Source organism: Syngnathoides biaculeatus, chromosome 18 (assembly GCF_019802595.1).
Source record: "Syngnathoides biaculeatus isolate LvHL_M chromosome 18, ASM1980259v1, whole genome shotgun sequence".
NCBI lineage: Eukaryota > Metazoa > Chordata > Actinopteri > Syngnathiformes > Syngnathidae > Syngnathoides > Syngnathoides biaculeatus.
In genome coordinates, this window is record NC_084657.1 from 10,684,918 (window position 1) to 10,709,671 (window position 24,754).

The window sequence follows — 24,754 nt, forward strand, 5'->3', positions numbered from 1 at the left end:
AAAAATGGGTGGATGGATGAATTAAATATCTTTTTTTTTTGTCCCTATAACGTTTAAAAATGAATTCCAGGCAGAACATTTGACTGTTTTACAATATGGGGGGCGTGGGGGGGGGGGCTAAAATGGACACAAATTCCTCCTCTGAAAGCCAGAGTAATATTCCAGTCATTCTTCGCTGAGGATGAAGAATATCTGACCGTTGTGGCATTGTTTATCTACGTGTCTTGCTGCACCGTTTGTGTTGAAAAACGCCACCACGTACAGTGGATCCGATTCATTCGGACGTCCGTGACCGCGGTCTTCTTTGCGTGTTCGTCGCTTTCCTTTGATGGACAAGCAGGAAGTCTGCAGGCTTTAATTGAAAGCCTTAACGAGAACATGGCCGCTGCCTCCCGAGGACTGCTCCAGTTTCTCCGTCTCTCACGCACGCACGGAGCGATAAGAAAGATTATGAAAAGTATTCATCTGGTGAAGGGATCTTGTTAAATGTTTTAGTTCAGTGAGATCGAGCTTGATGGGAATGTCCGACTGAAAAAAAATCCTGCAAAGTCACGTCATGATCCAAGACGGTTATCCTCACAAGGGTTGCAGGAAAGCCGGCGCCCATCCCGGCTAGCTTCGGTCGAAAGGGGGACTTCACCCTGAACTGGTCGCCAGTCAGTCGCAGGGCAGATATCGACCCCACGCTGCCCGCACCAAAGGCGGGCGTGTGTACCACTACACCATCGGTGACCTGTCGCTTGAAATTGAACTCTTGATACCTGTTGCAGTCTATTATCATTGCCTTCTCTTCTTTTGCCATCTCTTCATCCGCCGCCCATCCTTTCTCCAACTCTACATCTTCCTCCGCCGTCCTCCTACTTTTTCCACTGCCATCGCCCTCCGTCTCTCCCTCCCACCGGACCGCCGGGCCTCCTCATACCCCGCGAAGAAAGTAACGGCGGAACGCTAACATTGCTAATGCTAACATCCTTTGACATGACACCCCCCCTCACCACTAATACGCCCTGACAACAACACGTGAGTGTTCTGTGTGTGCGCGTGCGGGTGTGAGTCTGCTGCATATTTGATATGACAGCGAAAGTAGGACACCAGAGAGGCCCAAATACTTCTTTCTCTTCTTTTTTTTTGCCAATTATTTTCTCTCTTTGGCTTATTACCAATGTGCCTCGGGTCTCATTTATTAGCAGGGCTATTATACACAAACACACAGCAGGACGCAGTCGTTTGAGGACACCTGTTTATTTTTTATTTAGAAACAACGTGTACTTGCGTCTGTGTACGGGTGGAGGGAGAAGAGAGGAGGTGACGGTGGAGGTAAGAAGGGAACACAGAGGGAGGGAGGTGGGGACGGTTGACATGGAGGAAAATGGAGGTGGTGAAACGAGAAGATAGGAGAGGAAGACGGTGGAGAAAGGAAGAGCGGAAAATATGATGCTCGAGGACATGGAACGGGAGGAACATCCATCCGTCCATCTATTTTCTTTGCCGCTTATCCTCACAAGGGTGGCGGGGAGTGCCGGAGCCTATCCCAGCTGTCAACGGGCAGGAAGCGGGGTACACCCTGAACTGGTCGCCAGCCAATCGCAGGGCACATAGAGACAAACAATCACACCTAGGGCCAATTTAGAGTGTCCGATTGCATGTTTTTGGAATGTGGGAGGAAACCAAAATGCCCCGAGGAAACCCACGCGGGCACGGGGAGAACACGTGAACGCCACGCAGGCGGGTAAGGGATCAAACCCGGGACCTGAGAACTGTGAGGCCAACGCTTTACCAGCTGAAAGGGAGGAAACAAAAGATTGGGAGAGGAAGTTAAACTGGAGAAGATGGGAAGTGAAAGCGGAGGATGGTAATAAGGGGGAAGGTGAAGACGGAGGATGGTGAGTAACAGCGGTGACAGCCGGTGGTCCGACGGGAGAAGATGGAGAGAACAGGGTGACGTGGAAAAGAAAAGGTGGAGGTGGAGAGGAGCAGGACAGGACGAAGAAGGGAGCGAAAATCAAAAGAGAGATGGAGGAGATGAGGGGAGAGTACAGGTGAAAAGAGGGAGGAGAAACGAGAACAGGATTTCGTCTTTTGCAAACTCCTCCTGATAGGAAAGAAGGTCCAAGCGAGATGATCACACATCACCGCAAGCGTCCCAGATGACCTCCAGCGTTCTTCTCAACATTAATGAACAAACGCACAAAATCTTTGAGCTCGTAATCAAAGAGCAAAAACCAGGCCCAAGACCTACGTCCGAAACCGTGGACCGTAACCACGATCGACAGGCAAGACCGTGACTCTGGCCAGGACCATGACAACAACCAGGAATATGACCTGGGCCAGGAACCAAGGTCCCAAGAAATTAAATGTGGCTAAGCAGTCCATTCGTGGTTCCAGCGTCCAAGATCTGGGGTTTAGGAAAGCCTTTTTGAGAACTTTGACGTGAGTCTCCAAGCTTGAGGTCCTTGTTAGGCACTCCCACTGGACAGCACGAGTCCTTTGTGCACCGCGAAATCGTACTCCGCAAAAGTTGAATCAAGGAAGCTGGGTTTTTGTTTTTGTTCAAAGGATTCTTCAGTTCTAAATCTTCAATGTGGACTCTCACAATTTCGTAGTGTTGTTTTCGTCGCCAGTTATGGCTGGCGCAGGACAGCCACAAGAGCCATTTTTAGGGAAACGCCACCCCTAAAATAAAGAACTGAAGAAGCATTTTGGAGGAAAGCTGAAACAAGAACAGGTCCGCTGGCCTCCATTCAACCTTTGTGGGTGACCTAAATGACGTCGGACGTCGTAGGAGTCCTTTATTTTCCCTGACTGAGACACGTCCAAAATGAAAATCGGACAAATTCCGGACTGTGCACGGTACACGTTTTGGGCCTTTGTACTCTCCACAATAGACTTGTGAGTTCCTCTCACAAGGTTCGAACAAAGAAGTCCGAGTCTTGGGTCAGTGCAGAGTTAGCAGCGACGCTAGCAGAGCTAAACAGAAAAAGGCCCCAGCAGAGGGTGTCGAAACCGCGTTAGTGGCCCTCTGGACCCCACTGGGCGGCCCCACCGAAGTTCTCGGCAAACACTTGTTCTTCCTCTTGGCTCCGATCAACCCGTCACGTTTCCCCCCAAAGTCTTTCCCCCTCCTCTCGCCGAGCGGCCGCACTTCATTGGGCCCCGCTTTGGCCTTGCGCCCCCGCCTGGTGCAGTTCCCACGGCCCCCCTTGGGTGGTCGTGGCAAGGTCGAGGGCGGCGGCACGTTGTGCTGGTCACCGTGGGGCAGGTACGGTCGCTGGTGTTGGTTGTGACGGTTCCGGTGACGATTGAGGTGGTTCAACGAATCGGCGCCGGCGGCGACGCCGCCTTCCCCGTCCTCTCCCTTTAGACAAGTGGGCAGCTCCTCCTTCCTCAGCATCTTCAGGTCTTTCCCCTCCAACTCCGGAGGCGAAACGCAGACCAATGAAGAACTGGAGCCTCGGAAGTTCCGCAGCCAGTCCCAAAGAGGCAGCGCCCCGCAGTCGCAGTCCCAAGGGTTGTCGTTGAGACGGAGATACTCGAGGGAAGCCAGGAGAGCTAAGCTCTCCGCCGACATCTCCGTCAGCGAGTTGTTGAACAAGTAGAGCGTGGTGAGCCGCCCCAGGTCGTGAAAAGCCTGCCGATCCACCCACTGGATGCGGTTCTGGTGGAGGAGCAGGCGGTCCAAGGCGCCCAGGCCCCGGAAGGTGTTCCGGTGGAGGCTCCACAGGCGGTTGCCGTGCAGGAACAGATGGCTCAGGTTCAGCAGGTCGATGAACAGGTCGTCCTCCAGGAACTCCAACTGGTTGTCCTGAGAAGGAAGCACAACGTTAGGTTAGGGGCTGGGGGTGTGGGGGGGGATCTGGACTCTTCCTTATTCATGATCCGGTTTCTCTTTCTGACCAATCTCACTTTCCGGTGCTTTTGTTCCAGAATCAAATCATCTGTAAATCGCGACCATCTTTACATTATTAATGTCGGCATTTCTAACGCTTCTTGAAGTGGTGTCAGTTACTCGTTTTAGTGCTTTTTTTTGGGGGGGGGGCGGTATTCCCGGCTGGGAGAATAGCGAGGGATTGCCGTAGCCCACGAAAATTTTTTCCCATTTATGGTCGGATTTATTACACATAATCCTCCGGATACAGGATGGAGATGGATTATTCCTGGTGACTTCTGCAGCATTTTCTGCACATTCTTTGGCAGACTTCCTCAGCCAGATGCCCGTTTTTTAAAAGCTGCTCCCTAAATGGATTGACGTTCAATCGGTGACAAATGTTTGTTGTTTTTTTTTTCATTCACGCCGTGAGGACTTGGGAGAGGTTTTTATTATCTGGGGGGGGGGGGGGGGGGGACAAACCATAAAGTAGATTTTTTTTTTCCAGTTGTTACATGAGCTAATTTAATGTACATTTGTTAGCCTGTTGATGACGTTAGTAAGTCGTTTTGATAGCTAACGTTGACTTTTATGAGTCTGTACTTTCTGTATTTTTACCCAAAAAAAGTTGAAAGCAGTATTTCCATTTTGACATTTTTTTAGTATACTAAATTTCTAATAATTATAATAAATAATTTATAATTTATTTAGTATATTTTTTTACTCGTGACCCGACTCCCAATTTCTTCGATACAAGCCGTCGCACGGCTGGTATCTATCGAAAACAGTTCACGTTTACTGTAAAATTAAATTGTCTTTCTTCATTGAATTTAATGAAGAAGCCACTAATCTGTTGCAAACCCCCCAGAACTAAAATGGCACTCTATTGTATTGTATTTATTAAAAAAAAGCATAATAATTAAATAAAATGTAGATAATAAAGAGTTTTGATATTTTGTAGGTTAAATCAAATGAAATTGTGCTGCTCTTTCTGGTGCTCGTGCGTTGGACACCAGGGGGCGGTATAGTACAGACAACGATATAGTGGACATGGACGGTCACAGCTCAGTAAAGTGCAGTAATAGTCCTTTTTGTCAAGAGAGGGTTAGAACATCAATGAAATGATGTAGTACATATTACAGTATTACAAATGAATAAATGATAAATAATCAATATAAATTACAGTACTAATTTAGTTAGTTTGTCTATGGCGTTTTACATCGTGTATTAGTGTTAAGGTAGTGGATTTTTAAGTTATATACTTCTTTTAAATACACTGTAATTGTCTTTCTTTTGTATATTATAATGCTTGAACTGTTTTATTCTCTACATTATTTTATACTGATTAATATTTGATGCTTGTGTTAACTTCAGGGAACTATTTATTTGCTGCTTTTAATTTTTGTTTTTTTCTTTATAATACATACTCCTGACTTTGACAACTCCCTCTATTTTTACTTATTTGAAAGAATAACTTGTTTTTTGACAACTTTATTTCCCATAAAAAAATTTTTTGGGGAGCATTATATTTGTTTGTTTTCATTTAATAAGACATGCCGCTGAGCCAGCCCGGGCGCGCCCTGCACTTTTTGTCTAGCGTTTAAAAATACTTGAACCTGTTTGTTGTTTGTCTTTTTCAAAATTTGGATGCCGAAATTTTTCCTTTTTCAATAAATCAATATCGGCTCTAGGTATTGGTTATCGGCCTCCTTGACTACTATGTCATTATCCAAGCAGCTTATCCTCACAAAGGTTGCAGGAAAGCTGGAGCCTTTGCAAGCGAGGTTCGGGCGAAAGGCGGACTACACCCTGAACGGGTTGCCAGTCAGTCGCAGGCCAGATATCGACACCATCAGTGAGCGGGAATCGATCCCACGCTGCCCGCACCAAAGGCAGGCGTGTGTACCACTACAGCATCAGTGACTCTCGTGGACTACTAATAATCGGCAATGGGTATTGGCCATGAAAAAAAAAATGGTTTTAGTGATTTTTTTAAATTTTGGAACCGATTAACAGCATTTCCATTGATTTCAATGGGGAAAGATGATTTGAAGATACACGTGTACAGAGTACTCGAACCAAGCACTTTTGCGTACCTGCAGGTAGAGATACTTGAGGTCGTGGAGGTCGGCGAAGACGCCCGGCGGCAGGCTGAGCAGACCGCAGCGGTACAGGTGCAAGGCGCGGAGTCGGTCCAGGCCCCGGAAGGTGTCGGCGGCGACCGCCTTCAGGTGGCGGTTGTCTCCCAGGTCCAGTTCCTCCAGCAGCCGGAAGCCGTGGAAGGCGGACGGCTGAATGTAGGAGATGTTGTTGGAGTACAGCCACAGCATGGCCACGCCCGGCGGGAAGTGCCCGCGCAACAGCCGCCCGATCTTGTTGTTCTGCAGGAAGAGACGCCGGCTGTCCGCCGGGATGCCCTCGGGCACGGCCCGGAAGTTGTGCGCCTGGCACGACACGGTGCTGGGCGACGTGTAGCAGATGCAGTGGCGCGGGCACGGCAGCGAGGCGTCCAGCCCGCACAGAACCAGCAGCAGCTCGGCACCGCCGCAACCTGGACGGGACGCGAAAACGGGATTGTCAACCCAGACAGTAAAAATGTATATTTACAAAAAAAAAAAAAAGCACGTAGTCGTGATCTGTGAGTAGCAAACGAGTGACAGGAAGAGAGAGAAGAAAAGAAAAAAATGATACCATGGTAGCGTTCTACCACTTCCTGTTTGCCTGTATGTCATTTATTTGTGTATGTTTGTGTGTGCGCACATATCATATATATAACTTTGTGTTTCTGTCTACGCTTGTGTTTCATATTTCTTTGTTTTTTTGTGTGCACGTGAGTCATGTGATATTTGTATTCCTTTTTTTTTTTTTGGAGTGTGTCCGCACCCACGTGTGCAATTCTTTGTGAGTTTGTGACTCGTTTGTACATGTCACGTTATTTATTCATGAACGCGCGAGTGGGTGAATGTCCTGTTGTGTAACGTCCCTCCACGTTTGTCATTTGTGTGTGGTATTCATGTTGTTTGTTGCAAGTGTGTGTTTGTGTGCGTTAGCATTACTAATGTACATCTGTGTGTGTGTGTCCTGGTTCAATTAGCATCCGTACGCCAAAAAAGCCCGCAGCTCCCCGTGTGCAGCTTTGAAGTCGACTCGATTAAAAAAAAAACAAAAAAACACACTTTTGGAAAAGCCCAACTCACGCGCACCCGCACACGCAAAACTACAACACAAGCGCTGTGCATTTAAACGCTACAGATACATATTTTATTTACAGTTTCACACAAGAATGTGGCGTTATCATTGAGTGTGTGTGTGTGGGGGGGGGGGGGTTCTGCTTAGCAACAGATGACACTCGAAGAGCAACGGCTCAAAACGCTCGCCGGACTCAATAATAGATGGCCGCCACACTAAGTTCTCCTTTCCGCCGTCTTCTTCGCTCTTCGTACTTTGCGTCCTGGCTAAATATAACGCGAGCCTCGCGGACGGGACGCCACGTGATATTTTCCATTGTGACAGTGAACGCAACGCGTGTTTTCACTGTGGCAGTGAACGGAGTGCAGTGTGTAATTTCGGCGCAACGGTGAATGCGACACAGTTTGATTGCATCCATCCGGCCATCCATTTTTTTTTTGCTGCTCATCCTCACAAGGGTCGCGGGAAGTTTGATTGCAGTGCAGGATATCAGGATTTTCCATGCACGTGCTGCTTCTTAACGTATGAACATTTATGACGTACATCTATCCGTTTCCTTAGCCGCTTATCCTCAGAAGGGTCGAGGGAGTGCTGGAGCCTATCGCAGCTGTCAACGGGCAGGAGGCGGCGTACACCCTGAACTGGTCGCCAGCCAGTCACAGGGCACATGGAGATAGATACCAGCCGCACTCACAATCACACCTAGGGACAATTTAGAGTGTTCAATTGATGTTGCATGTTATTGGGATGTGGGCGGAAACCGGAGTGCCCACCCAGAGGAAAACCCACGCAGGCGCGGGGAGAACATGCAAACTCCACACAGATGGGCCCGGGATTGAACCCGGGATCTCAGAACTGCGAGCCCAATGCTTTCCAGGTGATTCACCGTGCCGCCCTTATGACATGCATATTATTATTATATTATTATTATATTATTACAAAATGTGTACTCACCACTCACTTTTCTGAGCCACTTATCCTGACAAGGGTCGAGGGACTCCTACTCACCAAAGATGCTGATTATTCTGATTATTATTATTATATGTATTCCAGTGCTTTGCTTTGACTGAAAAATGCTGATTCGAGGGCCGATTCGATTGATATGGCACACAGGCTGAGGCCTCACAGTTCTGAGGATCTGGGTTCGATCCCTGCCCCGCCTGTCTGGAGTTTGCATGTTCTCCCCGTCCCTGTGTGGGTTTTCTCCGGGCACTCCGGTTTCCTCCCACACCCCAAAAACATGCAACATTAATTGGACACTCTAAAATTGCCCCTAGGTGTGATTGTGAGTGCGACTGTTTGTCTCCATGTGCCCTGTGATCGGCCGGCGACCAGTTCAGGGTGTACCTCGCCTCCTGCCCGTTGACAGCTGGGGTCGGCACCAGCACTCCTCGCGACCCTCGTGAGGATAAGCGGCAAAGAAAATGGATGGATGGATGTTCACTGTCCCACTGCACAAAGTGTGTTGCGTTCACTGTCGCAATGACACACATTATGAACAGATAGCTTGCTACCTTCACCGTGTGATGAGGACACTTCCCTTGGGGACGGGCGCGTGGAGTCCCACTGTCGCCGGGGACACCCGAATGCCTCCTCCCCCGCACACCTACGCCATGTTGCTAAGCTAACACGCTAACAAACCGCACGAGGCGTTTGTTTAGCACGACAACAGACAGTACGTGTTCATATTCGAATACTCAACCACCGAGCTCGTACTGCCATACAATCGCTCCAATGAGCCACATGCTGCTTCACCAAGTCCCAAACTGGGCCAAACGTACCAACGAGCAAGTAGCAAATAATGAAAGCAAATTGAAAAAGTCCTTTCATTCCCCCCCCCATGCCGGTTAAACTTTGGACTCGTCACATCGGCTTGCGTGCGTGTCCCAACTTATGTAAACAAATGTCACGTGCGCAACAGTTTTACATAAAGTTGCGCACGCTTTCTGCCAAACCACAGTCGCCATGGCAACGCAGCCTTCGTAGCCCGCTCCGCGGTATTGATTTTGCCCTCCGGCTCTTCATTTGAAAGTCATACATTCTTATGTCTCCCGCTCATTTGAATATGCAAATGAGCCGAGTCTCCTTTTATCGAATCAAACAAAAGTGAACGTATTACATGAACGCGTGCGTGTTTTCAAGCCGCTCGCTGCGGGCTATTTACGAAGCCGTCGATCGATTTCGACAAAACGGTCAATCAACGTTTCTGAAGCTGTCAATCAAGCTGCTGTGTAGAAAATATGCCGACAAGTACGAAATGTTTTATTTTAAATAGTTTGCAAACAATGAGCAATCAAATTTGTCAACGTGAGTCCATCTGATGTTTGTTTTTTTTTATCTTCCCGCGAATGAATAATTTCCTGGCTTCCGATTGGCCGAAAGTTTTCCCCCTCCCCTAAATGAGGCGTTTCAACAGCGAGAAAACAACACTTTAGTGTTTGCGTGTTGATATGCAAAAGTGGGACGGGACGGGGAGCGGTGGGGGGGGGGTCTCGAGGGAGCCATTGAGGAGCTCGTTAAAAGTCGCTAATTAGCAGCTGGCCTGGCACCATAACGAGCCTACCTGGGAGCCCGAAAGGGGCGGGGCCACAGCCACCAGATGCATACTAATAAAGGACAAGGCTTTAACGTACACATGGAAATCCACAGCATGTAAATTAGTCGGTTGTTTTTGTATTTATTTGGCTACGATTAGTTTGTAGCTGGTTGGTTACTTGTTTTTTGTTGTTGTTGTTTTTGGTTAGTTGGTTCATTATTTGATTGATTTTTCAATTAGTAAATTTGTTGGTTATTTATTTGATTTGTTACTTTGTTTATTTGGTTGATTTTTTTTTCCATTTGTTTCTTTTGTTTTCAATACAGCCTCTATGCTTTGACACTTGCTGAACTGTACCACTGATCTAAAAAAATAAGACTCGATAACTCATTGGCTACCAAAAGTGACGTCGCCATCCGCCATCTTGATACTCCCAAAACAACCACGCCGACATGTGCGTTGATCGCCAGTTTCGTGGCTGTGAGAAAACATTCCACAGGTAAGTTGGAAAGATTTACTTTGACACTGTTAAAGTTTGTTTGTAAAGTTTTTTTTTTCTGATGAGCTTAATTCACTTGAACAAAGTTTTGTTTCTAGCTGTTGTTGTTCACTCTTCACTCTCTGCTTCACTTTTACAGGCTGACGGTTTTTCGCGGAAAATATCAATTATGTCAATATTTTCCCAAACTTCATCAGCGGATAAGCAAGAAAACACATTTTCTGTGATATTTTTTATGTATTTCATAATACAGAACTCTGCAAATTGAATTTGATTTTCAAATGCAAGGAAACAAGCTGAAATTTTCTGTCTGAAATAGGACGTTGCAGAGACAACAAATGAACTTTTAGCGTTTAGCATGTATTTTCCCATTGCGAGTCCTTATTTCCATATATATATATCTGATTGACTGAAAATGTTATGTTTTTATGACTAAAAAATGCTTAGTTTTTTGCTATGTTATGATGATAGTGCTTCACAGCGTATTTTGGGAAAAGTTAAGGCGTCACTGAAATCGGGCCCTCGGTTATATGCGAGGTTTTTTGCTAGTCACGGTGTTCCATGTTCTTTCCTTTGCACTTCGCCTTTTTTGGCTTACCAAGCCGAATCAAACCAGAATTGAAAAAATGTCAAGCTCACACGAGCAGTTTTAATTCTACATGCCAAACTTTGAGGAAAACCCCCGCCATAATCCAAACTGTAAACCATGTCCGCCACAGGTTCTGGGAGTACCAAGATGGCGGCCAACTGGCTTCAACCAATCGACACGTTACTAAATATGTATGCGCAATACAGTCTTTTTTTATTTTTAGATCAGTGAACTTAACCAGAAGGTTGTTGATGTTACAACACAGGTGTCAAACTCAAGCCCCGGGGGGCCAGATTCGGCCCTCCACGTGATTTTATGTGGCCCGCGGAGCCAAATCTAGAGTGTCAATTTTTATGATTCTTGCAAAATCTGTACCAAAATTTCAAATTGTCATAATCACAAATGATGAAGTTGAGATATTCCAAGCATTTGTGTGTTACCAGTTGAAAAACACAATGCCCTTGATTTCTGATTCCAAAAGTGGTTGATAAATTGATGTAAATAGGATGAAACAAATATTTTTAATTTTTCACAGTCACAACGGCCCTCTGAGGGAAGCCGGAACTACAATGTGGCCGGCGACAAAAATTGAGTTTGACACCCCTGCATTACAGTAATTGTGTGTGTGCGTGTGTAAAATGTGTTTATTTGGTTTACGGGTTGGTCACACGAACACACGGCAGCAAAGAACACAAGCATAGCGATTGTAGAGCGGACAGAAAGTGCCCGCTAAGCGTCTTTCCTCACGCGCTAATTGAAGCTGATGTCGAAGACGACGACGAGGATGATGAGGATCATCATGATGATGAAGCTCTCACCAGTGCGCTGAGCTCGACGGAGCGAAAGGGAACGACAAGCCGCTGTGGACTTTGCGTGACGCGGCAACGGCTTAAGGAGATTAATGTCGGCCGGTTTCCAGGCTGACAGCCTCGGAGGGCTCAGTGCCCGAAACTCCCCGCGAATATTCCACTGGGACACTTGGGAACACAAAATGATCAAACTACAGAGTATGTTTGCTCATGGTAAAGTCGTTCAGTTACTTTTTTGGTTGCTTGTCAGTCAGTCATTTATTATTTAGTTGGCTGCTTTGTCAGTCCATTGGTACGTTATTTAGTTCGGGCTGGTTAGTTTGTTACATAGTTGTTACACAGTTATTACTGTATATCACTCAATCGGGCTGTCAGTTAGTTAAACACACTTCCACATGAAGCTAATGATCTCATTAAAACAATTTTCAGTTGTTATTCGCTGCTGCGAAGACATAAAAACAATTGGTGGCTGCTCAGTAAGGTTTGTAATTGCTCATAGAAGCCAGAAGATGGCGGCAAAGCACTCTCTTTCAATTAAACAATGCTAAGGCCTGACTAAACGAAAGCTCAAAGTTCCTTTCCACCAAGATGCCACAAGATGGCTTTATGTTAGACGCGGCCTTGGCCTGAGCACAAAAATTGATACATGTATTTCGGACGGACGTGCGCGCACACACAAATGCACGTTTTTTTTTTTCATCTTCTTCTCCTAATTTGTTGCGCTTCCTGTGATGCGCCAGCATCTATTTTTAGCCGGCTGGTGCACCTCCACAAGTCGCTGTGCTTTACAGGATAAATGACGACTTGAGCACCTCCTCAAGTGTGTACGTGTGTGTGTGTGAGAGAGCGAGTGAGGAGAGACTTGACGCCTCAAAAAAAAAAAAAATAATAATAATAATAATACTGTATATGCATAGAAAATTCCAACAATCTGCTCTGAGCTATTTTCTACCATGGGAGATAATGCAAAAACAGAAATGGTCTCTTCCGGGGTCGAACTGCGGCCATCTTAAAGCCTCAAGTCAATTGCTAAGTTGTCATACAGTTTAAAAAAAAAAAAGTGGTGGGTTGAATGTGATGTCACTTCCTGTTGTGTGTGTGGGTGTGCGTTTGAGTGATGATGATCGTCATAGAAGCACAATTCGACCCTTGGACAGACTATTTCTATTTTTAAGCAAGTCTCAAAAGATATTAAACAGAAAAATCTATTAAGCAGAATGTATATATTTTTTTTTTTTCTGGAGCGGCAACTTTTAGTTTCTGGTACAAGAAATCTGTTTGGCCCTGCAGACCTCATCCGAAAAGGACCGGGACTTTTTGGAAGCACAAGCCCCATCAGCGGTGTCTTACTGTGATCTTGCTAAACATTGCCTCTGCGGTCTAGCTACAAAAACAGTCCCCCATAAGTTTTTGGTTCCACTTGAAGTTCCAGGAACTTTGAGTTCTTTGAAAAAGGCCCGCTGCCACCGTTCCTGGACCTATTGGAAGTGCCACAAGCAGGGCCTTCTTTTGACCTCTGTAAATGAGCCTCAAACCAAATTTAGATCATAGTTCCTTTAAACAACTTTCTAGTTCTACCTCAAGTTCCAGGAACGTTTTGTTTTGGTACTAAGATACTCCAATGAAATACATGAATCCTCGAAGAGTCATACACCTCTCAAAACTACTCCCGCCACAATCAGGCACTTCATTTTACCCTAGAACTGCATTTAGACAACAATCCCCTTGGTCCAAACACACAAAGGTGATGCAAAAAGTTCCCAGGTCTGGGGGTAAAGACCCCGCCGAGTGACGATGTCATTAGCGCTGACAGGAGGGGCGTGGCCCGGTCACCTCCGGCACTCGTCAGAGATGTTGCGCATTCGGCACGTCGATTGACCAAGTATTTATGGTGGAGTTTTCGACACGCGGATTTGCCAGTTCATCGAGTTTGCACCGGGTTCTGAAATAAAAACCCGCTCTACATTATGCCTTTGCCTCGGGGTCCTGCATTTGGGTCCTCCCCCGCACCGATGGCTCGTTACAGAAGAGTACTTCGGAAAGTTCAAAGAACTCTTAGTCAGTTAGTCCGCACAGGCTTGTTTTAAAAAGGAGTAATTTAGTTTGTTAGTTAGCCGGTATACACGAGGAGTCCGGCTGCGAACTTGTTTTTCCAGATTTGGTCACCTGACGTTCGCAACACAAGCGCGACAGAAATCTCGGTCGACAGCAGAGGGCGATATTACCCATTGTGGCGGCCCACGAGATGGATGACAATTGAATTGATCTCTTAGTTCTGCTTTAAGTGGTCAGCGCACCCTTTGGTAGATAAAATTAGAAATGGCAGTTGTCTTTACTGAAAATACAGCAACAGCAAATTGGATGCCTCTGGCTGTGGGTCAATTGTGGCCCGCGAGCCGTACGTTTGACACCTGGCCTAAAGTGATCCGGCGCGCACCAAAACACAACATACACACACACACACACAGAGTGTTCGTAGCGGGACTTACGGCGTGTGAACATTCTAGAATGTTGGTCCGCACGGGAGCAGCATGCTCCTCCTTCCCTCGTCGGTGAAAGTGAAGCGATGGCGCCGTCCGCCGCCTCCGAGTGACTTTTTTGGGGGAAATTTCTCCCGACAAACGGCAAACGGCGGGACTTTATGTGATGAAGTGCGCCGCCGCCAGCGTCATCCTCCTCAGCTTCTTCGTCCTCTCGTGCGGACTCTCGGCGCGCCAGCTGCTGCGCCACTCCTCCCTCATCCATCCATCCCTCCCTCTCTCCTTCTCTCTCTCTCTCTCTCTCTCCGTCCCTACCTCTCCTGTTGTTTTCGTCAAACCGGTGGCCACATTATTAAGCACACCATCTCGGAACACCCGATGTCAAAATGCAGTCACTGCCGTTCCTAATATTCTGACCCTCTGATCATTCCTCATTATTATTATTTTTTTTTAAATTGGTGGTCACTTATTAGGTACTCCATCCACTGTGTAAATTCAAACAAAGTTGATCGTCTGTTCCTAATATTTTGGCTTGCTCCTCCCTCCCTCCCCGCCCCTTTCTCTTTATTAGGTACACCGCCGCACGACATCGAAGCGCTTTATCGTTGAGGCGGACAAGTGGTTAGCAAGTGTGCCTCGCAGTTCTTAGCTCAAATCTGGGCACAAGCCTTTCTGTGTAGAATAACGTCAACATAATAATCATTTCAACCGTTGAAGAATTTAGTAAAGTCTCTTGTTTGACTTTATATATTCTAGCTGCTGCTTGATCTGGTCCGGTCCTCAGAACTGTGAGGCCAACGCTTTACAGCTGCTCCACGGTGCCGCAAATAAATGATTTGAACATGAAATAATGCTTGGCCATAATTAGACGAACAGAAATCAACATCAAGAGAATTAAACGCATATTTGAATCCAGAATGTTCAAACAAACCATATACGGTGACGCCTTGGTTCTCGACCACGAACCGTTTTCTGGAACGGAGGTGAATTGTTCGAAAACCAAATTGATGTTTCCCATTTCAATGAAGGGAAAAAGAAATATTGCATTCCAAGCCTACAAAATTGGGCTTTTTAAAGCTTTTTATTTAGCTTTTCCTGATAATAAACTGCATAGTAGGAATACATGTATAGTTTAAATACTTTACATAATGAAATATCTTTATTTTTTCCTTAAAATGTGTGCTTTAGCAGTAGATTACGCTAGGCTGGGAGTGCGTTGCCGTATCTGTAGAGACTCGGCCCCCAGCCTTGTAAACTTTTTTTTTAAGTAACAAAAGTGCAGAATAACTTTAAACAAGCAACTTGCCTTCTTTGGAGTCGTGATTGGGGGGGGTCATGCGGTCGTCCTCCATAAGAAGAAAAACACTTTGTAACCTGTTATTTCCGCGTTTTTTCGGGGTGCGTTCGAATAGACAATAACAAAGCGCGTCGTGGGTCAGGTGGTCTGGCAATGTTATTTCCGGATTTTGTCGGGGGCATTCGAGTACCGATTTTCGTTCCAAAACAGAAACAAAAAAATCTTGAAATTTTCGTTTGAAAACGGGGATGTTCAAAAACTGAGGTTTTACTGGATTGGAAAAGGAGGTCTGCTACCTTGCTGCTAAAATTTAATGCGAAATGTCAATTTGCATCACTGTTGTGGATGTGATTAACCAACAAAACGGATTCAAACGTATATTCAAACGACAAATGTCGCAGATGAATGACTGACGGGCCGCGCGACCTCCACAACCTTTTGACGACCTTTAGAGCAACCGATTGGTGTACGGCTGGGCACGGCCGACATTTCCGGCGAAGAGGTTCTGCGGTCGCGTCGCTTCCCTGCACCGCGGTCGGCAGAACCGATCAACCAGACTGTTTGCCACTTGAGGATTTCAACACAATTAGCACGACCACAACTGGTTGGTTCTCACAGTTTAACAATCCCCCCCACCCCAACCCCATTCTCCCTTTCTAAATCATCTCATAATTTGTTATCAACTAATGAGTGTGAGTAATATAGAAGATGCGGCTAATTGCCTCACTAATCTACCTACTTTCATCGACACACACACACACACACCAGTTGGTCTTGTTGAGGGGACAAAAAAAGTTTGAAATAATTTTTATCTTGGAGATTTTTTTCAGCACGGTCACGTAAAACAAATTACTGTTTATTTATGTTAATATTATATTAGTAGATTTTTTCTGCACTGCTCTGAGATGCCACAAATTGGCACCAAAGACAGGAAAATTGTAATTGGTGTCTTGGAAGTATGTCAAACTGGCACATTTTCACTGCGATCTGACGGTCTTTAAATGTTGGGAATTGGATAAGTTTAGCTTGGGTTGTTAGCAGGAGTTATGGAGAGTCTCCACCCCATGTGAATGTACATATAAGTTTCCAGTGTTTTTTTGGGGGGGAAGAAAATCCTCAGTCACACGTTTTTTTTTAGGCCTAATGTAAAATGAGTTTGAAATAGTAGCAAAGTGTTTTGGGATCATATTTTATGGTTGAGACGCATGCAGAATACTCTTTGGTGCACACCTCCACCTTGTGGACAATGTGGGAAATGCAAACGGTTCATTGACAGTGACAACTTTTCCTCGAGCAATTACAAAACACACAATCATGTCCATTAGTTATTTATAGGCGGCACGTTGGCCTCACAGTTCTGAGGACCGGGGTTCAAATCCCAGCCTCACCAGTGTGGGTTTTCGCCGGGAACTCCGGTTTCCTCCCACCTTCCAAAAACATTAATTGGAGACTCTAAATTGCCCGTAGGTGTGATTGTGAGTGCGCCTGTTGTCCGTCTCGATGTGCCCTGTGATTGGCTGGCAACCAGTTCAGGGTGTATGCTGTCACCTGCCCACCTGGGGTAGAGTCCAGCATTCCCGTGACCCTTGTGAGGATAAGCGGCTAATAAAATGGCTGGATAGTTGTTTATAATAGAAGAATATCAGTGGTACAAAGTTAACAAGTAGAAATACTTGTTGACTTGAGAAGTTTTTTTCACGCATCTTGATTTTACTTGAGTATTTTTTTTTATCCATCTATCCATTTTCTTACCCGCTTATCCTCACAAGGGTTACGGGACAGATGGAGCCTATCCCGGCTGTCAACGGGCAGGAGGCATGGTACGCCCTGAAGTGGTTGCCAGCCAATCGCAGGGCACAGAGAGACAAACAGCCGCACTCGCAATCACACCTAGTGGTAATTTAGAGTCTCCAATTAATATTGCATGTTTTTGGGATGTGGGAGGAAACCGGAGCACCCGGGGAAAACCCACGCAGACACGGGGAGAACATGCAAACTCCACACGGGTGGGGCCGGGATCAAACCCGGGTCCTCAGAACTGTGAGGCCGACGCTTTGCAGCTTCTACTTTCGAAATATTCACATCATCAAACTTCTTCCGGAACAGATTAATTTCGTAAATCGAGGTACCACTACCAAACCAAATTGATTAAGACAAATAGCACTAAATTGCATAAAAACCATAATATGACATAATTAAAGTGAATATAAGGAAATAAATGTGCAATTACCTTAGAACAAGTCAATCGTCGCAACAACAAGTTGCGCATGACAACACTGAACTGAGTCAACTTGGCGTCACGTCGGTGAACTCGCACCGTCCAGCAGCTGCCACTGAGTGTCGCTAAGCAGCCGGTAGTTGCGCTTCCGGTAGTCGTCGGGGTGAAGCCGCCGCTGCCGCCACACATCCTCGTACAGGCTGCGCACCACCGGAGGCGGCGGCGAGAAGCCGCCATCGCTGGCCAGCAGGGCGAGGTAATCCCACTGGTCGCCGCCCAACACCAGCAGGTGGCGCCGCGCCACGCCGCCGTCCTCCTTCTTCTGCCGCGCAAGCCGCACTTCCGCTGCCATCTGAGATTGGGACGGCAGCGACACCGAGCCGGACAGCACCGCCAGGGCGAACAGGACCTGAAAACGACAACTATTACATAGATAATAGATACGACCATTGCGCTCGACTTTCACCTACGACCGCCGCACATGACTATTACTCGTCAACTAATTACTGATAAATAATTCAACTCTGGCCCCGCCTCCTGCTCACCTGGCAATGGAAGTTGGGGAAGGGGCAGATAAGCTTGCAGAGTCCAACGAAAAACAGCGAGGGGAACGTGGGCGGCATCATGAAGCGGTAGAGCGGCGCCACCAGCTGGTCGTCCATCTCCATGCCCAGCTGATCGCCGTCCAGGAACGGGAAGCTGAACTTGTACCCCGTGCAGAACAGCAGCACGTCGGCGGAATGGACCGAACCGTCCTGGAATGCCACAAGCAGTGTTTTCGGAAACGCGCATCGTCATTTCCTTCTCCCGAATTTAATACAGTGGACCTAGCGAGATCCTTGAGTCGGGATTTAGGGAATCAGCCATCGTTCCCTTCTCCTTACGTATCGTGGGTTCTATGATTGTGCACCTTCCAGATGCGTGGCCTTGATTCTTTTTGATCCTGAAGTGGCTGTAAAAATATGCGCTTGTGAAACTTCTTCGCTCACCCGGAAGCGAATTCGGCCGTCGTCCTCGACCGCCACAGGCGGACTCGACTGGCGGATCTCGGGCGGAAGGCAGGCGCTCAAAGGGTGACCGCGGTAACACAACGTCACCTGTAGATGGAGAAAAATGCTACCAAAAGTAGAAGAGCGTCTTCTCTGCTAAGGTGGCAGCAGTCCTGTTCCAGGGATCCATCCAGAGTTCTTTTTTCTGTGAAGTTTTCACCTGCGCACCCACTTTGACCAATTCCAAGGAGATGTCTATTCCGGACGCTTTGGCTCCCAGGACCACCACGGAGCGAGACGAGAAGGGTTCCGCGCTCCGATATGCGTGACTGTGGAGAACCTGTCCTACACGGAGTCAGTGAAGGAAGTGTCTAACTTTAGGAAATTAATAATTCTGATTCACAGATTACATATGACTATATACACTTACACACACGACTATTACATGGTATCTCTCATGACGACTTTTACGAGCGTTAGCGGTGTTGAAAGTTCAAAGATTACCTTTGAAGTTCTCAATGCCGGGTAACGCGGGGATGTTGGGCTCCGAGTAATGCCTGCCACACAAATGACAAGTTGAGCGACACCTCCAGGCGGCCAAGAGCTGACGTCTGTCATTAGCGTCTCATTAGCATCTCTCGTCAGCGTATCGTCTCACCCGGAACACACGAAGACCGCGTCGAAGGTGTCGGTGGTCCGGCATCCTGAGCCGTCGCGCACTGTCACCTCCCAGGTGGTTGACGTCGTCTTGTCGTCGTCTGTTGTCACGACAACGGGCCTCACCTCCTCCACTGTGCTATGGAACTGACACCACAAAAGCATCCTCTACTCGCAGCACGAACACTAAGAGGACTAGACTGGAATAACCCAACCAGACAAAACTAGATCTAGGAACCAGTAGTAAAACCAGATCTAGTACCACAACAAGATCTCAACCAGACAATGTGCCGGGAATGATAGCCATGACTAGAGTAGAACAAACAGAAGTTCTGGGGGAAAACGCAAATCAAGATTAGCAACAAAAACCAGAAACAGGCCTGGGATTGGAAGAGTACCAGAGCTGAAACCGTGAATACAATTTTAAAAATCTAAAACAGCACCAAATCTAAAAGTAAAATGTAGAGGCAGAACCAGAAGAGGCCCTTGACAAAACTAGAGTTAGGCACTAAAGCAGAAGCAGACTGGGATTATAAGCAATACTACGACCATAAGTGGAGTACTGCATACTTAACCAAGCAATAGAACCAGATCTAGAACCATAATAAAACCACAACTAGACCTAGAACCAGAATCAGATCAGGAACAAGCGATATACAGTCTTAACTACAAAAGATATAGAACCAGATGGAGACCAGAAGATCTATAATCGGAACTATTACCAGAAACGGGTTCAGAACCAGACTGTACCAGAGCTGAAACAACGATAATAGATATGTAAATAGCAACAGATACAGACAGCATTTGATCTAATCTCAGAACTAGAAGATGAAATTATTCGAGTATCAGAAAAATAGGTGGTGTAGATTTAGAATTACAACACAAACATAGAACCAGATCTACAGTCTTAACTATTATAGAATTAGAAACAGATCTTGACCAAAAAAAAGGTTTAGAATCACTCCTACAATAACACCAGATCGAATATCAGAACCAGAAGCAGAATGAAATCTTGGGCCAGAAGTAGAACCAAACTTAGATCTAGACTTCACCAATCATCAACCGTCTTGAGCTCGTTTGCGCTGGCGGTGGGCGAGCTCACCCTGATGTGGGGGCCGATTCTGTAGTGGCGACAGTAGTCCTCAAGGTAGTGCTGCACCTCCTGGTGCGTCAGGAAGCTGCTGAGCTGCTGATCGAAGGGAAAGTCCGGGAACATCATCACCTCTTTGGGGAGGTTGGTCCTGTTTCCCGGGGAACAGGATTGCACGTGTCTTGTGATCATTGCCAACGTTGAAAAATCTCATCCTCTCGTGATTTTCTTACATTTGTCAAGCTCCCAAGCCATCATTTTCTTTCTAATCTTTAATATCCTTTTATTGGCTTCGCCAGATAATTTGGTTAATTACTCCGACAATGTCAAACTTAAACCATTATCACAATTTTTATGATAAGCATGAATCCGAACCGAATTTAGACCAGAAAAGGTCTAAAAATCAACAGTACTAGAACAGTATCAGATCTAAAACCATAACTGAACCAGCACCAGATCCCGAAACTGAACGAGAAGCACAGTTAGATCCGGTACCCAAGCTTGATCTAAGAAAAAAGAAGCCGATGCAGTGATGAAAACCTTGGTTCTCACTTGAGGTTCTTGTACATGCTGCATCGCACATCTGGTCCGACCCGCTCCTGGTAGCACCAAGTTCCACCCACATTGGCGGCCAGCTCGAAGACGACCGGAGGGGCGAACCGCTCCGGTCTGGAGAGCACGTGTCGGGCGGCGCAAAGTCCGGCTGCTCCCGCGCCGATCACCGCCACACGCAGTAATGATACCGTTGCCATGGAAATCGACAACCGTGAGCCTGAAATCTTCAACGGCATCAAATAATTAAGAGGACTTTGAAAAAAAAAAAAAAAACGGGTAAGGGAGAGAATATCACAAAAACTATACTCGAAAAATAATTTTCCTTAATTGGAATAACAATATTAATAAAAAGGTTCTTTACCTGCGTGTATTATACAAAACCCGGTCTTCTAAAAACCTTTGAAAAATTAAGTGAATTTGAAAGGCAAAATGTTAAAATAAAAACAAAAACTTGTGGAAAAATCCCAAAGTGCTCAAAACCTGGGCAGGGGTTTGGTCAAATTGAATTTGCACCTACAAGTTTTACACGGAGGAGGGGTTTAGGGCCACAAAGGGAACGTGTACTTTTGGTCTTTTCTTGGCTTTTTAAAGTTTTTCACGTTCTTTTCAATGCTTCTTCGACGTTGTGTACATGCACCCGAGCCTGCTCTTATCTACTACTTTCTCGCCATTAAAAACATGTCGGAGTGACAAAATGATACACAAACACACGACTTTTGAGTTACTTTATAATATTGAATGATCAATCCACATTCGACTTCCGTCCCACTGTAGCTACCAACTGAATCATTATTTCGTTTCAAATCTTTGACGAGTAACGTCACCTACCAGTCTTTCGGCGGCCAAAGCCGGTGAAAACGTCAACGTCGTTATTAATTTTCCCGTTGTTGTTGTTTTTTTTTTTTTTTGACTCAGTACATTGGCGACTTTTTACCAGGAAGTTAAGTTTCAGAAAAATAACCTTCCCACACTTCCGACCGTGTTACTTCAAAATAAAACTACTTTTATTCTGACGGGTACCCGACGTAGCATTGAAAGGAATAGGAATGAACGGCTATTCAAACATTACCAACTGCGCTAACGCTGCAGCTCTGCTTACCTGACCGCAGCATTAAAATCCTTCCTTCTAGAACTTTGCTGTCCACTTTTATTTAATCACTTTCCCATATTCAAAAGAACTGCAAGGCAATTAAAACGTTTTGTGATATTTTTACTAAAAAAAAAAAATGCAGTATAGCATACAAACAGGATAAAGAAATAAACTTTTACAATTGGTAAGTACTGTACATCGTGTAGTACACACATTGGATGTTGGACTATCGAGTGACACCAGAAGCCGGAGTCCGGTCGGCCGGTGAGCCTGCGTGTGAGCGCCTGGGTGTGAGTTGTGACTCACAGGAGCTGCTTACAACTTGCGAGTTATCTCATTTTGCATTTGTGCGTGACTTTTCCCACTTCATTTTATTTCAGTCCCCTCCCAAAAAAATTCACATTTTGGGCTTGTTACTACAAAGCAAAAAAAAAAAAAAAAGTCTGACTCAAGGTACGGTATCCGGATTTTTCTAGGCAAACATTTTCCCCCAGCCAGGCGGATCAAGGAGAGGAACACACAACTGATTGGTCGGTCACTTGGCGGCGGGGTTGGCGTGCGTCGGCGCCTGCTGCTGCTGCGGCGGCTGCTGCTCGGCGAGCGCCTGCTGCAGCCGCGTGCGCTTCCTGGAGTAGTGCTGCCAGTGCAGCAGCTGCTGCTCGTCGATGAACTTGGCGCACTGCGCGTTCACCAGCTCCTTGCGGAAGTGCTCGTACTGCAGGAGCTCCAGCATGTGCAGGCAGTGGGGGTACCTGAACGCGCGGGTCGGGAGGGGGTCAATTATCGTGCGCGCGTCTTAGAGCAATTTTTTTAAACATAACTGGATCTTCCTAGATCAAAAGTACAACATTGACATTCGGCTCTTTGTCTCTCCCGTTGGTACACGAGTCTTATTTTTGTACGCACCTGTCAAAATATCTTCCAATTTTTTCATTTTTTTTTTATTGCATCACTCATGGCATAAATGTTTGTAATAAGGGACGTGACTACAGTCAAGTTAGCGTTTAAAGCCTTGTGACCTGCTCGGGGCTCGGCTCCAGTACGGACTTTGAACGACAGCGACGGGTTCGTTCATGTTTGACGAGCTGCCGATGAGCTCAAATGCGAAGTTAGCGTCGCTTACCCGTCTTGGTGTTTGTTTTTTTTTTTTTTTTGTGATAAATGAAGTTACAAGGTGTACCTCTTCAGTCTTGTCTTGGAACTACAAATTTTTCAATTACCATGAGGAAAATGCCCATGGGCCGAGTCGATAAAAATATATATATTTCTTCAATTATATTATTATATAAAGTATTTAAACTATACATGTATTTCTACCATGCAGTTTATTATCAGGAAAAACTAAAAAAAATGCTTTGAAAAGCTAATTTTTTTTAAGCTTGGAACGTATTATTTCTTTTTCCATACATTGTAATGGGAAACATCGATTCCGTTTTCAAACAAATCCCTTCTCGTACTGTTTTTTTGGTATTTTGTGGTTGAGAACAGAGGCATCACTGTATATATAAGTTTTGTGATAGTATGCTATTATTTATAACTCCAAGCAAACCGCAGAAAATCAAAAGTCACAGGTATAGTCAATAATTGCCAGCAGCCTCTTAAAATATCTTCTCGCTCTCTCCTTTATTTTTGCCAGTTTCCTCTTCTTTGTGGCCATCTGCTTGACAATTGCACCATGTTTTTGTGGTTCAGTAAAAAAAAAAATGAATAAAGTAAATCATATTGGGGGCGGCACAGTGACACAGCTGTAGAGTTCTGAGGACTAGGTTTCAAATCCCGGCCCTGCCTGTATGGAGTTTGCATGTTCTCAACGTGCCTCTGTTTTCCTTTCTCCGGGCAGTCCGGTTTCCTCCCACATCAAAATCCAAAATTGTGCATTAATTAGAGATTCTAAATTGCCCCTAGGTCTGATTGTGAGTGCACCTGTTGTCTGTCTCTGTGTGCCCTGCGATTGGCTGGCAACCAGTTCAGGGTGTACCCCGCCTCCTGCCCAATGACAGCTGGGATTGGCTCCAGCACTCCCACGACCCACATGAGGATAAGCAGCTCAGAAAATGAATGGATAGCCTTCGAATTGTGCGTGGAGGCTCAAAACCTGATAATGGGTGGCAGGTTTTTTTTGTTTTTCACAATGCATCAACTGATGTATGGTGCTCAAATCGCTTCATCTTGTATCTTTTAATAGATGCAAATAGTCTTTTGATCGTTTAATCTCTAGAGAAAAAATAATCAATTAAAATGACAAGATGGTGGTCTTACTTGAGAAACTTGGCATAGTCGGGCTCCTTCCAGTACAGCAAATATTTGAGGTAGTTGATAAAAGGTCTCTCCCTCAGAAAGCCCCTCTGAGCCAGGACTACACAAACACACAGAGCGGTTTCAGTTGTTTGTTATTGTAAAGTGTTATATAATATCATACAGGTCGTCACTCACAGTTGAGATAGTTCGGGTTGGCCAAACATTGGATGAACTCCAGCTCGGACTGGAAGCGGTTCCTTGCCTGCTCCTCTAACAAGTAAATATTCACACTTTGGAATTTGGATTGCAACCTGATTGACATTACACAAACAACATTGATATTTCAGGCGGTATAAAATGTAAAAAATTATGACTCGTATTAGCAAACCCACCGTCGACTAGCTTTAGCTTGCTAGCACGAACGGAGCTCGGAGAAACTTCAAAGCTGACCAACCTGTTTCCATGACGGCCTCGAGTTGTGACGAAAAGACAATGGAGTTGCTCATTTCGAGGAGGAATGGCTGCCGGAGGATCAAATAGGCGAAGAAAATCCTCCGTTTGCTGCTTTGTGTTGTCGTTCAACCCCAAGAAACCGTGGACATTGTTTGCCGGAAATGAACGGAAGTTCGCGGACTTTCCCGACAGTTGACGTC

At 45.9% G+C, this 24,754-nt stretch overlaps 3 protein-coding genes across 5 annotated transcripts; all 3 read right to left on the minus strand.

Annotated features, from left to right (window-relative positions):
* Positions 1 to 1,186: 1,186 nt before the first annotated feature.
* On the minus strand, positions 1,187 to 14,054 carry LOC133491819 (reticulon-4 receptor-like 1). Its single transcript, XM_061803447.1, has 3 exons — positions 13,977 to 14,054; positions 5,962 to 6,416; positions 1,187 to 3,802 (listed from the first exon to the last, which is right to left on the minus strand). The coding sequence occupies exons 1-3, from the start codon at positions 13,987 to 13,989 to the stop codon at positions 2,936 to 2,938; spliced, it is 1,335 nt and encodes a 444-aa protein (XP_061659431.1). The 5' UTR covers positions 13,990 to 14,054; the 3' UTR covers positions 1,187 to 2,935.
* Positions 14,055 to 16,437: 2,383 nt separating this feature from the next.
* On the minus strand, positions 16,438 to 21,731 carry LOC133492274 (uncharacterized). Of its 3 annotated transcripts, none has more exons than XM_061804368.1 (10): positions 21,602 to 21,697; positions 21,135 to 21,170; positions 20,771 to 20,997; positions 20,231 to 20,369; positions 19,130 to 19,275; positions 18,976 to 19,028; positions 18,692 to 18,811; positions 18,472 to 18,579; positions 18,028 to 18,237; positions 16,438 to 17,891 (listed from the first exon to the last, which is right to left on the minus strand). In XM_061804368.1, the coding sequence occupies exons 3-10, from the start codon at positions 20,968 to 20,970 to the stop codon at positions 17,608 to 17,610; spliced, it is 1,260 nt and encodes a 419-aa protein (XP_061660352.1). In that variant the 5' UTR covers positions 20,971 to 20,997; positions 21,135 to 21,170; positions 21,602 to 21,697; the 3' UTR covers positions 16,438 to 17,607. The 3 variants fall into 3 exon arrangements, with proteins under 3 accessions (XP_061660352.1, XP_061660350.1, XP_061660351.1); XM_061804366.1 differs by having other exon boundaries at positions 18,692 to 18,816; positions 21,602 to 21,695; XM_061804367.1 differs by lacking the exon at positions 21,135 to 21,170 and having other exon boundaries at positions 18,692 to 18,816; positions 21,602 to 21,731.
* Positions 21,732 to 21,950: 219 nt separating this feature from the next.
* Positions 21,951 to 24,697, minus strand: med31 (mediator complex subunit 31). The gene is made up of 4 exons (XM_061802442.1): positions 24,556 to 24,697; positions 24,297 to 24,371; positions 24,123 to 24,219; positions 21,951 to 22,615 (listed from the first exon to the last, which is right to left on the minus strand). Exons 1-4 carry the CDS (start codon positions 24,605 to 24,607, stop codon positions 22,399 to 22,401), a joined length of 441 nt encoding a protein of 146 aa, XP_061658426.1. The 5' UTR covers positions 24,608 to 24,697; the 3' UTR covers positions 21,951 to 22,398.
* Positions 24,698 to 24,754: the final 57 nt, after the last annotated feature.